This window comes from Pelophylax lessonae (assembly GCF_965119305.1).
Source record: "Pelophylax lessonae genome assembly, chromosome: 9".
Taxonomy (NCBI): Eukaryota; Metazoa; Chordata; class Amphibia; order Anura; family Ranidae; genus Pelophylax; species Pelophylax lessonae.
The window spans coordinates 235903719-235918828 of record NC_138776.1 but is presented as its reverse complement, the minus strand read 5'-3'; the positions used below and the strand labels follow the sequence as shown (position 1 = coordinate 235918828).

The 15110-nt window shown below is 44.4% G+C and overlaps 1 protein-coding gene across 1 annotated transcript in view; it reads right to left on the bottom strand.

Moving 5' to 3' along the window:
• ERCC1 (ERCC excision repair 1, endonuclease non-catalytic subunit) overlaps positions 1-13587 on the bottom strand; it is a 55356-nt gene extending 41769 nt beyond the window's left edge. Inside the window, exons 1-3 of the mRNA XM_082266868.1 lie at positions 13467-13587; positions 7251-7661; positions 4693-4796 (exon numbers count right to left, since the gene is read on the bottom strand). Coding sequence (XP_082122994.1) covers positions 4693-4796; positions 7251-7661; positions 13467-13553 — 602 coding nt within the window. The 5' untranslated portion in view covers positions 13554-13587. The remainder of the gene's footprint in view (positions 1-4692; positions 4797-7250; positions 7662-13466) is intronic.
• Between the last annotated feature and the right edge of the window lie 1523 nt (positions 13588-15110).

Sequence of the window (15110 nt, the reverse complement as noted above, 5' to 3'; positions counted from 1 at the left end):
CTGTCCCGGAGTCCAGCGATGTCGGCACTGCAGCTGATGTTTCCATCGGCTGTTGGGTGCTGCCGTCGCCATTGCTGGTAAGGGAACCGCGGCTTCACGGGTACCTACTGCTCATGCGCAAAGCGCGCTGCGCATTCAGATTGGCTCAGCGGCGGGGGAAGGAGGAGGGGGCCAAACTTCCGAAGGGACGGTGACGCGGCGCCGTCTCCCGAAAGTGGGGAAGGGTACCTGTCAAAAACAGATACCTGTTCCCCCCTCCCCCCTAAAAGGTGCCAAATGTGGCACCGGAGGGGGGGGGGGGGAGAAGCAAATGAGCGGAAGTTCCACTTTTGGGTGGAACTCCGCTTTAACCAATAAAAAAAAAACGGAGGCAGCTCTTTACAGCGGAAGAGACATGCTAGGTCTCTACTGCAATAACAAACAAAACACTTACTCGCCTGCCTGCAGTCATCTAGCCATGCAGCCCAGTGTGCATCCCCAACACACTCTGGCTGTGCTGGAACAACAAGCTCCCATGCGCATGCGCAGGGTTACATCATTCCCTGACCAGTCAATCAAGAGGCCGAAAACCTGGCACCCCAAAGTAGCCTGGGAGTAGATGACAGCAGCCAGCAAAAAATTTAACTGGAATGAGGAGCTGAGCGATTCTGGGAGTTTAGTTCCCCTATAAAATGTCACAAGACCCATATCATAAAAAAACAAAAACCATGAATAAATGGTGTTCATATAAAGTTTTAAAGATTTGCCCTTGGGACTTTAAAAAAAAGGTGCGACGCGCCCAATGATACAATATAAAAAGCAAGTTTATTGGAACATCCAACGTCTTGCTGACCTTGTATGTTCCAATAAACTTGCTTTTTATATTGTATCATTGGGCGTGTTGCACCCCATTTAAAGTCACAAGGACAAATCTTTACAACTTTCTATGTTATTGAGGGATGGAGGTGCGTCACGGGGTGCATCAGGGCATATTTTATTATTGTACATGCTGTTCATACCCACTCAGTCACTATGAGATTCGTTTTCTGTAGTCTACAAAAAAAACCTGGTTGATCCTGCTGTTCTCCATCTCCCCCCGTTTGCCCATGCCCCCAATTCAGCTAGGGATTTTGCAGAGCAGTGCTGGCATTTTTTTGTGATTTTCTATGCTGAGCATTTCCTCCCCATTACATCTGAGCAGCCCATGTGACTATAGAATCACACATGTGGGTGTATACACAGTGGTAAACGACAGCCCACTTCCACCCTCCTCCATACCCACTAACCACCTAAACACAATGGGGGTGGGATATTACATGTAGATTGATGGAGGCTTCACCTCGCAATTATTCTAAGACACAGGCTGGAGGGGCATGACACAGAAAACCACCATTTGAATTCATATATACACACACATCTATCTATCTACACACAAACATATCTATCTATCTATCTCTCTCTCTATATTAAATTCTTTCAAGTGCAGAGGAGGGGTTTGGGGTCTAATAGATGTTTACATTCCTTGTGACAGCAATGAAAGTAATGAAAAAAAAAAAAAAAAGTCACACCCGCAAATGTAAACAGTGTTCAAAAGACACATGTAAAGTATCATCACGATCGTTAGAGCGAGAGCAATAATTCTAGAACTAGACCACTTCTGTAACTCTAAACTGATAACCGTTAAAATGTTTAAAGTGTCGCCTATAGAGATTCTTAAATACCGTAGTTTGTCCCTATTCCACGAGTGTGCGCAATTTTAAAGCATGACATGTTAGATATCTTTTTACTCGGCGTAACGTCATCTTTCACATTATTGCGCTAACTTTCCAGTTTTGTTTTTTTGAATTCATGAAAAGTATCTTTTCTAAAAAAATTGGGTTTGAAAGATGGCTGCTCAAATACAGCGTGGCATACAATATTGCAACGACTGCCAATTTGTTCTCAAGGGTCAAGGAAAAAAAAAAGAAAAATGTAATAATATATATATATATATATATATATATATATATATATATATATATATATATATATATATATATATATATATATATATATATATATATATATATATATATATTTTTTTTTTTTTTATTATGTTTGGAGGTTCTAAAAATACAGATTTTAACTTGTAAGCAACAAGTGTCAGAAAAAGGCTTAGTCTCAAAGGGGCTCATTTTAAAGCAGAGCTCCATCCAAAAGGGGAAGCTCTGCTTATCTGACTCCTCCCCCCCCCCGCCACATTTGGCACCTTTCTGGGTGGAGCGGGTACCTGGTTTTGACAGTTCCTGAGTTTGCTGTGGCCGGATGTTCAGCCCTACTCCTCCTTCCCCTGCAGCCAGGCCATCCACAAAGCGCAGCACGCTTTACGCATGCGCAGTAGGGAACCAGCTGTGAAGCCACATGGCGGCAGCACCTGGGAGCCGAATAAAAAATTGGCTCGGGTTAGGACACCGCTGGATTCCTGGACAGGCAGTTGCCCTAATATTAAAATTCAGCAGCTACAGTATTTGTAGCTGCTGGCTTTTAATTTTTTTCTGAAGGAGCTTGGAGCTCTGCTTTAAAATCAATGGAAAATGTTTCCACCTCTACTCTCTGTTCAGGAGTGTTGGCGGAGCAAAATATTCCCCTTCAGACTTGTTAAGGTCAAGCAGTGTGCAAGTAAATAAACATGTGCAAGTAAATAAATGGTACTTTTAGGTATAGAGGAGTATGTGACTCACTCCATATGACAGCTCCAGGCCATTTAACACTTACACAGAGAATTTATAGTTCTGTGTACCTTACTTGTAACTAAAGCTTGCCATAGATAGATGTTATTTTTTTTTTGATCAGACAAATTAGGGATGCACTGAAATGAAAATTCTGGGCCGAAACCGAAAATTCAGGATGCCCTTGGCGGAAAACCGAAACCGAAAAGGAGAGTGTCTCTGTATTCTCACCCTGTTCCTTATCTTTCTCTTCCAGACAGAATTTTTGTTTTATGGCACTGCTGAGACGAGTCCCTCTCTAGCACCCCAGGCACCCCCTCATTTTCTCCAATATCTCTCTTTTGTTCCCCACTCTTCTCTAACAAACAGCACTCTGCTCTCTTCCTCTAGCAGTCACTTATTTCTGTAACTCTTTTAGCTTTGTATTATTTTCTTGCCCTCAAACTCCTTGTCCCCCCATTTGGCATACATCAGATCTTTTAGTGACAATTATCTGCCGGCACTCACTTACAGTAAGAGGAAAAATGTCCGCGGTCGGGTCCGGAGCTGAGCAGCAGGCGGCTGGTGTGCTGAGGCTAAGTGCGCTGGTCTGAGACTGCGAAGGCGGGGCCCGGCTCCGGAAGAAACCGCCACCTATGCTATGCCGTGACTGGACAGGCACAGGCCAGCCCCATTCGCCCAATCACAGACTGCCCACCGGCCATCCTGAGCCTGAAGATGGCGGCTGGAGCAGGGAGACACCGTTAGGGGAAAATAAAGGTCAGACGGCCCCTCCAGCCTCCCTCACTCGCCGGGACGAGTCCCGGCAGAGTAAGTTACCAGGGATAAGGTCAGCTATGATTTTCGGCATATATGACCCGTTTTCCGGATAGGCCCATTTTCGGCCGAAATGGGATAGGCCCATTTTCGGCCGAAATGGGATAGGCCCATTTTCGGCCGAAATGGGATAGGCCCATTTTCGGCCGAAATGGGATAGGCCCATTTTCGGGCCGAAATGGGATAGGCCCATTTTCGGGCCGAAATGGGATAGGCCCATTTTCGGGCCGAAATGGGATAGGCCCATTTTCGGGCCGAAATGGGATAGGCCCATTTTCGGGCCGAAATGGGATAGGCCCATTTTCGGGCCGAAATGGGATAGGCCCATTTTCGGGCCGAAATGGGATAGGCCCATTTTCGGGCCGAAATGGGATAGGCCCATTTTCGGGCCGAAATGGGATAGGCCCATTTTCGGGCCGAAATGGGATAGGCCCATTTTCGGGCCGAAATGGGATAGGCCCATTTTCGGGCCGAAATGGGAAAGGCCCATTTTCGGGCCGAAATGGGAAAGGCCCATTTTCGGGCCGAAATGGGAAAGGCCCATTTTCGGCCGAAATGGGAAAGGCCCATTTTCGGCCAAAATGGGAAAGGCCCATTTTCGGCCAAAATGGGATAGGCCCATTTTCGGCCAAAATGGGATAGGCCCATTTTCGGCCAAAATGGGATAGGCCCATTTTCGGCCAAATTGGGATAGGCCCATTTTCGGCCAAAATGGGATAGGCCCATTTTTTGGCCAAAATGGGATAGGCCCATTTTCGGCTAAAATGGGATAGGCCCATTTTCGGCCAAAAGTATGGGTCTACGGAATTTCAGTACACCACTAAGACAAATAGATTTCCCCCATCCACACAATCAAGGTGGATGTACCATTGTATTGTGTATTCATTGGTGGCTGTACCATTGTATTCTGACAGCAATGACTCCTCTGCTGTCAAAGTACACTGATCCAATTGGCTGCAGTGCTGAGCGAACACAAATTTTCCAACATTCCCCTTCATAAGAAGTCCATCATCATATGCTATGGCGTCTTACGGTCAGACAGTTACCCGAGTCTAGAACCAGAATCTCTGGATGCAAACTGTCTGGGTCCAGGGATAGTAAATCGCATGTAACCATTTGTCTGCAAGTCTTGGCTCACAGTTCGGCAGTGTAACAATGACATGAGATAGAGATAGAAACAGTGACTCACCTAATGAAGAGAGCACAGCAAGTCTCCCCCAACACGTAGTCTGGTACAATTTCTCCAAACTCCCACGGGATATTCCGGACGTGCTTAAGAAGCGGATTCCCCCTCTGTAGGAAACAGAAGCCTTCACACATCAAGGCTATAGATGCAGAAAGCATTTTAGAACAATAAAGGGTTCATGCACACAAGACTTATGCCCCGTACACAGGTGCAGATTATCTGAAGACTTTTGTCTTCAGATTTACCTTTTCTATGTAGTGCAAGGGCCTGCCGGATTGCATACAAATTGAAAGTGTTTAGGTTTGACCTCATATTATATGGTTTTGGTAAGTCTGCAGATAATCTGCACGTGTGTACGGGGCATTACACAGGTTTCACTTCAGAAAATACATCAGAGAAGTATACGCGGGTAAACACCAATGCGGTGGCGTTTAAAACAACAAATGTGTACGGTCATTCACTCGTTGGGCAGGCTGTACACAGCCTGTGCAGCTCCCTGTCTATTTTTCTATGTCTTTCACATATATGTAAATATGCATTTCTGAATTCCTTACTCAAAATGGCTTTTACTAGATACCCCCTCCATCGAAAAATTCATAAACTCGAAGGGGACTACCTTATAATGGAATCAGAAAGCTGCAAATAATCAGTATTATGCTTATGACGTACTAACATATGACACCGCCTACTAACTATTTAACTCGCTGTACATTAGAAATAAACAGAAAGTATCATTTACCTGAACAACGTGTGTCAGTGTGATCTCCTCGTGCATGCACCACCTATCTAATTAGACCCAGCAGCGGAAATCTATTTTGAGCCTGATTGAGGTTCGCGAATCATTACAAGGAAGTGAAGAAAAATCCACCACATGGAACACAGACTAGCAGGGGTTTTACCTCTTCGCTACTCTCTCCCAAAGTTACAAAAAAAAAAAATTTGTACCTGAAAATTGCATGCAGTCTTGGATGCACAAGCATTTTCGAGCAATTTTAACCGGTTGCCGACCGCCGCACGACTATATACTGCGGCGGTCAGCCCCGGCCAGGCAGAGTGACGTATCGGTACGTCACTCGCCTGTCACTGACTTGCGAGCCAATTGCGGGCGGGCGCAGACAAGTCAGTGCGTGTGACCGGCGGACTCGATGTCCGCCAGTAACACTGCGATCGCTCCTGTGAAGGGAGAAAGGCGGAGCGGCTTATGTAAACAAGCCGCCTGTCAGTTCTCCCTGTGTAAAAGTGAAGATCTGACCGTTCTACTATGTAGAACCGTGGATCTTTGCTTTTACACCAATAGCAATGTCCCTGCACAGTTAGAAACACGCCCCTAGGACACACTTAACCCCTCCTTGTCCAATAAAGTTAACCCCTTCCCTGCCAGTGTCATTTTTGCAGTAACAGTGCATATGTATAGCACTGATTACTGCAGTAATGTCACTGGTACCCCCAAAAGTGTCAAAAATGTCAGTCAAGGGTCCGATCTGTCCGCCGCAATGTCGCAGTACCGAAAAAAAAAAAAAAAAAAAAAAAAATCGCAGATCGCCGCCATTACACGTTAAAAAAAAAAAAAAAACACCAAAAAATGACAAAAATCTTTCCCTTTGTTAGTAAACGCGATAACTTTTGCGCAAACCAATCAAAATACGCTTTTTGCGATTTTTTTTACCAAACATATGTAGCATAAAACAAATTGGCCGAAAATGTTAAAAAATTTTGATTTTTACATTTTTTTTTGGGGAATTTCATATAAAAAAAATGTGAAAAATATTGTTATTTTTGCAAAATTTACGCTCTTTTTTTGTTTATAGCGCATGATCAAAAAAATCGCACAGGTGATCAAATACCACCAAAAGAAAGCTCTGTTTGTGGGAAAAAAAGGACGTCAAATTCGTTTAGGTACAGCGTCGCACGACCGCGCAATTGTCCGTTAAAGTCACGCAGTAAAAAAAAAAAAAAAAAAAATCGCAAAAAAAACCCTGGTCTTTTAGCAGCCAAATCCTCCGGGGCTTAAGTGGTTAACAGGCATTGGTGTGCATGTTCAGTTTAGTAGAGAGGCGGTATGAATTTTAGTAAAGTAGGGATGCAGCTTACAGGAGAAGCTGATTGGTTTCTAGGAGTTATGCCTCGTACACACGTGCAGATCGTCGGCCGAACGATCGGCCGTCTTTTGTCCCCGGGCTGTCGGGTCTGTTGAAAAGTGCAAAAGACTGCACAAGAATTTTGTCCGCCGACTACAGCCGACTGCAGAAGTGATGTCATGTGATGGTTAACTTTCCCTGTGTTTTTTCTTTTCTGAGCATGCCCAGTCTTGCAAATCTGCTGTCTGTCGGCCAAATTCTGTATTGACTGGCGAACAATCGGCCGCTCTGGTGTCGGCATACAAAAATTTTAATGCTTGCATGACAGATTCTTTTCGGCCAAAAGTGAGCTGTCGGCTGTTGGAAGCATCATACTAACAAGCCGAAAATCGGCCGATCGTTCGGCCGACAATCTGCACGTGTGTACGGGGCATAACACAGGCAACTGTTCCTCTAGAGATGTTCACTTATGAAGCCTCTTACCTGTCGTGTGCTGACCACAATACAGCTCTTCCCACCGACTGACTTTACTGCTGAGATGGCCGACGGTCCTCCAACAGAAGTTGCCACCTTCACAGGATCCCCCTTCCCGTTTTCAGTCTTCTGTTCTGTCCCCAAACCTTCCTTCCCACTTAGAGACTTATCTCCCGAGCCCAAGTCTGTATTCATGGCTTGAGGATATTGTTGCAGACTGGAAGACCCGTCCTGAATCTTCTGTTGGGAGCCTAAATTCTCTACCAGAGGTTTGTGCTCCAGACCTGAAGTCTGCTTGACATCTACATTCTTACGTTCTGGGACCTTGGGTTCTCTCTTGAAAATGTAATCAGCATAACTGCCTCCCGACGCCACATCTGTGGATGAAACTGATGAATGGGCATGAAACAAAGAACGCACCTGCCAGATAAAAAACAAAAGGAAATGAAAAGCCAGTGTTGATGGGCATTTGTTTGCTCTAAGAATTGGAGAAGACTTATATGGCAGTGCAAAATCTTTACGAAGCAGGTCAGAAGGCTGACTGTACATTTTTATTAAAACAATGAACATACCCATTTCACCATCGCTCTAGCCTTTTATTGGTACATATTCATGTTCAGTTTTTACCTATTATTCCGTGTGCTAGCAATTTTACACACCTATTGCAGTCACTAATTGTTTAATATACATATATACTGTATATATATACACACACACACTACCAAAGGTATTGGGATGCCTGCATTTACATGCACATAAACTAGTGATCGACTGATATCGTTTTTTCATTGCCGATACCGATATTTTGGTCATCGTGTATCGGCCGATATTTTCGTACATTTAAAAAATGTAAAATGTAAATTTTGTTTTCTTTGACAGGTACTCTTGTTGAGGGATCTGCGGGTCTAAAAGACCCCAAAGCCCTTCTCTAAAAGCATTCAAAATGCCAAGTTTGGATGCGGTCACTTTTTGAATCTGGCGCAGAGTACCCGGAAGTGATGTCATGACATCACTTCTGGGTTTTTACATGGAGACCCGAGTCTTTGGCATCCACGCAGGCTGGTTGCCCGGGTCTCCCGGTGGGACGAGCCGCGGAAGGCAACGGGAGGGGGGGACGGGACGTTCCCTCCCGCTCCTTGTAATGACAGCCGAGCGGCTTCTCAGCCGCATTCGTTGGCATTACAAGACAGCCGACCGTCGGCTATGGACGCCGGTACCGGGGGGGGGGGGGGGGGGGGGGGATACCTCTAGCTGCAGGCATCACCCCGGTACAAGCACTTTCCTGAAATATCGGCAATATTGGTCACCTTGGTGGCCGATTCCGATATATCAGGGAAAGTGCAGATTGGCCCTCGATATATCGGCTTTGCCAATAATCGATCGATCGCTAACAAACTTTAACCACTTAAGGACCAGGCTTTTTCTGACACTTGTTGTTTACAAGTTAAAATCAGTATTTTTGGATAGAAAATTACTTAGATTACTAGAAAATTACTTAGATCACTTAGAACCCCCAAAAAATAATTTTACGGTTTTCATATTTTGCAATTAAAAAAAAAAGAATTGCATTTGTAAGACTGCTGCGCAAATATGGTGTGACAAAGTATTGCAAGGATCTCCATTTTATTCTCTAGGCCTTAGGGTCTCTGCTAAAAAAAATATATATATATATATATATATATATATTTAAATTTATATTTTTTAGCAGAGGGCCTAGAGAAAAAAAAAAAATGGTGATTCTTGCAATACTTTGTCACACCATATTTGCGCAGCAGTCGTACAAATGCAATTCTTTTGAAAAAAAATAGTTTTTTTAATTGCAAAATAAGAAAACAGTAAAAATTAGCCAATTTTTTTTTCTAGAATGTGAAAGAGAATGTTATGCCAAGTAAATAGATACCCAACATGTCATGCTTCAAGATGGCGTACGCTCATGGAATGGCGACAAACATTTGTACTTCGAAATCTCCATAGGCAACGTTTTAAGAATTTCTACAGTTTACCAGTTTAGAGTTACAGAGAAGGTCTAGGGCTAGAATTATTGCTCTCACTCCAACGATCGCGGCAATACCTCAGCTGTGTGGTTTGAACATTGTTTAAATATGTGGGCGCAACTTGCGTATGCGTTCGCTTCTGCGCGCGAGCTTGGAGGGACGGGGCATTTTTTTTTTTTCTTATTTATTTTAACTTTTATTTTTACACTGTCCCTTTAAAAACTTTTTTTTGATCACTTTTATTCCTATTACAAGGAATGTACACATCCCTTGTAATAGAAATAAGCAGGACAGGTCCTCTTTATTGTGAGATCTGGGGGTCAAAAAAAAAATAAAAATAAAATAATTTTTTTTCCAGCAAGAAAAACAAAAAATGGGCCCTTTAGGAGGAAGAGACGTAGGACATCGCTCCGGTCCTCCAAGGCCATAGAGTCAAGTGGGGGCCATCTCGGCCTCACTCGACATCCTGCCTGGGACTGCAACAGACCCGGATCATTTTCCCCGCTACCGACGGCATCTGGTTAAGTGGGGAAAAGGACCAGGAAGTGGCGGGAAGGGGGGTGGGCACCTTTCCCCTCGCCCATAAAAGTGATCCCGTGCCAAATCCGCCTCTGGGACCAATTTTATGTGAAAGAGGACTGCCAGTTATGTAGAGAAATACTACGGTTATGGCAGCTATCTGCTGCCATAACACTGGTATCTATCCTCAAAGTACTGATGTAAATACGCGGCAGGCGGTCCAAAAGTGGTTAAAGACATTCCAGTCTTATGAGCCATACACACTATACAATTAGATTTTTTCCTTTAGATTTACCAAAACCATATAATATGAGGTCAAACCTAAACACTTTCAATTTGTACGCAATCAAGCAGGCCCTTGCACTACATAGTTGAAGGTAAATCTAAAGGAAATCTAACAACAAAAGTTGTATAGTGTGTATCCAGCTTTAGGTCGGTAGGGATCAATATTGAGTTTGCCCACCCATGATGTGGATGAGAAGACCTAGCTCGCAGTCTCTGCCCCGATTCATCCCAAAGGTGATCTATCGGGTTGAGGTCAGGATTCTGTGCAGGCCAGTCAAGTTCCTCCACCCCAAACTCGCTCATCCATGTCTTTATGGACCTTGCTTTGTGCACTGGTCCAAATCATTTGGTGGAGGGGGGATTATGGTGTGGGGTTGTTTTTCAGGGGTTGGGCTTGGCCCCTTAGTTGCAGTGAAGGGAACTCTTAAGGCGTCAACATACCAAGACATTTTGGACATCTTTATGCTCTGAACTTTGTGGGAACAGTTTGGGGATGGCCCCTTCCTGTTCCTTCATGACTGCGCCCCAGTGCACAAAGCAAGGCCCATAAAGACATGGATGAGCATGTTTGGGGTGGAGGAACTTGACTGGCCTGCACACCTGTCCTGAACTCAACCCGATAGAAAACCTTAGGGATGATTTAGATCGGAGACTGCGAGCCAGGCCGTCTCTTCCACATCAGTGCCTCACAAATGCGCTTATGGAACAATAGTCAAAACATTCCCATAGACACATTCCTAAACCTTGTGGACGACCTTCCTAGAAGGTTTGAAGCCGTCAGAGCTGTAAAGGGTGGGCCAACTGAATATTGAACCCTACGGACTAAGGCTGGGATGCCAGTAAAGTTTATGTGGGTGTAAAGGAAGGCGTCCCAATACTTTTGGTATATATATATATATATATATATATATATATATATATATATATATATATATATATATATATATCATATATACATATATACACACACACACACACACAAGCCCTACATCGCAACTTGCATTTTTCCAGGCGATCATTCCTTCCCACCCAAGTTCTCTTGGAAACGACCATAAGGCTGTACCAGAAAGGTTTCACCCAAAATTCCCAAGAGGGTCCACCATCACCATCCACTTGATAAAGGAAAAGGAATTGGCAGCACTCCAGGTTGAGTCAAAATCCAGATTTATTGACTGGACATCCAAATATGACAATCGTGACAAGGTAGACGCGTTTCACACACTGACTGTGTGCTTAATCAGGTAATTTTTCACGAAGGCGAGCCAGGGCATGCACCGGTGTGAGTCATCAGGCAATCACACCACCTTGAGCAGTGAGTTCTTGTCTTTTCAATCACCATCCACTGCCAGACACAACCTACTGGAAGGGATTCCTTCCTTACTACCTACACAGCCACTTACCCAATTCAGTCAGTCCAGCGTGGTCTCCAGCCTAAAGAAAATACACTTGTCAAAGAAATCTGAATAACCTCAGGAAGCACCTCAAACGAATGCATTGACACGGGCTCAAAAAAGAGCCCTCAACACCAACCACAGCAAAGCTTTACAGAAGCGAGGGAGGGCATTTTTTTTTTTGTTTGAAGTTAGGTGTAGTAGCGATGCCAACACCTTGGTGGGCTTCTGTGTGCTTTTGAGGGAGCTGCTCAAATTGAGCCATGACTTTGTCCATTTCTGTGGACCCACAACTGGAGTCTGAATCCCTACCACAAGCTTACTTTTGCCCCTGCTTGAAGCCACTGCCAAGCTACTTGACCTGTAGAGTAATTTTACGAAGGTTTGCTGCAACTAGGAAGGTAGTCAACTGCAGATCAAATGCACCTATTAATCATCTCAGAAGCATCTTAAACTTCAATCTAGGATAATTACACTCTGATTTTCCTATTAACCCATACACTTAAGGCTCCTTTCACACGGTCCGCCTCCGTCCGGAGGACTCCATGCTGCTCAGCGGGGGATCGATCCACCAATCCCCGCTGAGCAGGCAGATGACAGCTCCGTCTCCGCTCTATGTGCGGAGAGTGAGGTGTCAGATCCCCGCTGTTCTCTATGGGGGAATCGGATGAGAACGGACCGCCTGTCCCTTCTCATGCGATCCCATCCGCTGGACAGATGGAAAATAGGGTTTCCATCCGTCCGGATTTCAAGGACATCTGCTGCCCCATAGGGATGCATGGAGGATCCGATCAGGTCCGCCTAAAAAACTGACAGGTGGTTCTGATCAGATCGTTCGTGTGAAAGGGGCCCAAGGTTAAATTCCAAGAATTTAACCACTTTCCAAAATGTGCCGGATTATTATGGGTTATGTTCAACAAAGTGTATGCCGCCTCATGGACTTCTCTCGTTAATATACTGATTACCAGGAGCATAGCTATCACTATACTTCAGGAACTCTCACCTTCTGGTCTCAGCTACTGCAGCTGCAGAGTGGCATGCAGCAGCTCTGTCCACCCTCCACCCAAAAAAATAAATAAAATACAAAGCCTTCTGTGAATGGACAGCAGAGGGGAGAGGCAAGAAGAGCTACTGCTGTGTGAAAAATCAGCATCTCCCCTGTCGGAGCACTAGGAGTATAGTGATGGCTGTACTCCCAGGGCTCAGTAAAACAGCCAATTGTAAATAAAAGAGAAGCCCATGTTGGATTTAACCCATACTATACTGATTACCAGGAGCATAGCTATCACTATACTTCAGGAACTCTCACCTTCTGGTCTCAGCTACTGCAGCGTGGCATGCAGCAGCTCTGTCCACCCTCCACCCAAAAAATAAATAAAATACAAAGCCTTCTGTGAATGGACAGCAGAGGGGAGAGGCAAGAGGAGCTACTGCTATGTGAAAAATCAGCATCTCCCCTGTCGGAGCACTAGGAGTATAGTAATGGCTGTACTCCCAGCGCTCAGTAAAACTGCCAATTGTAAATAAAAAAGAGAAGCCCATGTTGGATTTAACCCATACTATACTGATTACCAGGAGCATAGCTATCACTATACTTCAGGAACTCTCACCTTCTGGTCTCAGCTACTGCAGCGTGGCATGCAGCAACTCTGTCCACCCTCCACCCAAAAAAATAAATAAAATACAAAGCCTTCTGTGAATGGACAGCAGAGGGGAGAGGCAAGAGGAGCTACTGCTATGTGAAAAATCAGCATCTCCCCTGTCGGAGCACTAGGAGTATAGTAATGGCTGTACTCCCAGCGCTCAGTAAAACTGCCAATTGTAAATAAAAAAGAGAAGCCCATGTTGGATTTAACCCATACTAAGCCAGCTCATCATAAAAAAAGTGGCTGAATTCCTGGAGCTCGGCATTAAAAAGTATGCTTCTGATCCCTACAGAAGCAGGGCAGGGAAGGCACGATTAAATCATGAAGGAAGAACAATAATCTATGAATTTATACACAGCTTGCAAAGTGGAAGTCATTTTGCAGGCTCACCGGAACGGTCTCTGGCTCCTGAGATGGAATAATGAAACGTTTATTTCCCCCAGCTGATGGCTTCGGTTCTTCTTTTTGCCCCTTCATCTTGTGACTTAGTTATTGGGAGCTGATCAACACCTAGACAAGCAAAACAAAACAATTACTGCATGCAAGATTTCACAACCTTTCCCAGTACACTCTCCTTAATAAGCTCCGTTTTACATTTACAATATGCAGAGTGCGGGAGAAGGGGGTGAGACCTCCCTTCTTGGTATCATGACAGGTACAGAATAAGGAAAAGGATCTTGCCACTGGTGACCCATATATAAAAATTATTTAAACGAACAGCAATCACATACGACCATGGTACCAGTTTTGGGTGGATTTAGCCTTTAAACTTACACAGTTTTCATCAAGAAACTCTAGAAGATTCCAATCTCATGGCTTCTTCATGTTAAAGTTGTGTTATGATGGGCGTAATAAATCTGACCAATTCAGTTTCTATGTCGAGGTACTCTGGAAGAAAACAACACAAAAGAAAAATCAGTCAAACCTCAGACAGTGCCTGCAGTAGATAGTTGTCTGTCTCCTATATCAACGCTAATGATTCCAAGCAGCCATTATGAGACATTTCCTTTTGGGTCGGAAGACACCTCTGCAAGCAGGCACATTGCGTACATTAGTGCAGCATCATTCATCCATAAATGGCAGCCGACTGCACTAAAGCAGTGGTCCTCAACTCCGGTCCCCAGGACCCACTAACAGGCCAGGTTTGCAAGATAACTAAATTACATCACAGGTGATATAATTTGCTGCTCAGTGATTGCAGTATTCTAGTCTACATCTCCCCAAGGTAATACTTAAAATCTGGCCTGTTAGTGGGCCCCGAGGACCGGAGTTGAGGACCACTGCACTAAGGCACTATAGTATGTGACAGTGCTGGGCCCTGTTGCTGTGTAAAAAGAGATAAATGGAACACAGGGTTCTCAAGCATGCAGATTGAGCTCCAGAATGGCTGTTATAAATAGAATAAATGAGGTTTTCATTTTTCTGCAGGATTAGTAATTCCCGAGTTGGATTCTGGAGTTCAGAGGCATTAAAGAGTCTAGGGAGGAATGAAGCCTCTAACCTTCCCAGGTGTTACAGGAGACCAGCAGACTACATGTGCAGGTAGGCACAGCCCTTATAATCAAGGGGCTGTCTATAGTTTAGGGCAGGGCTTGACAAATTTTCCTGAAATCTAGGAGCCAGCTAAAAAAGTTAGGAGCCAGTTTTTTTTTTTTAAACTAACAACCAAGCTTTATTTAATAAAACGAATACTAAATTTACACATAAATACGACTAGAACCCCACTCTCCTCTATAGCACAATTGGATGGAAACAGACTGTCTGTCTCTTTCCATCCGATGCCATCTGATCCGATCCACGGGATGGATAGAAAATAGAACCACCATCCGTCTGCTTTTGGTGGACAGGATCAGATGGCGGCAGATTACTGCTCCATAGAGGAGAATCAAGGGTCCGATCAGGTCTGCCGGAAAAACTGACAGGCGGATCTGATCAGACAGCCCGTGTGAAAGGGGCCTTCGGCTGTGGCATGGCGACGAGGAAAAAAAAAAAAAGGATATATATATATATATATATATATATATATATATATAT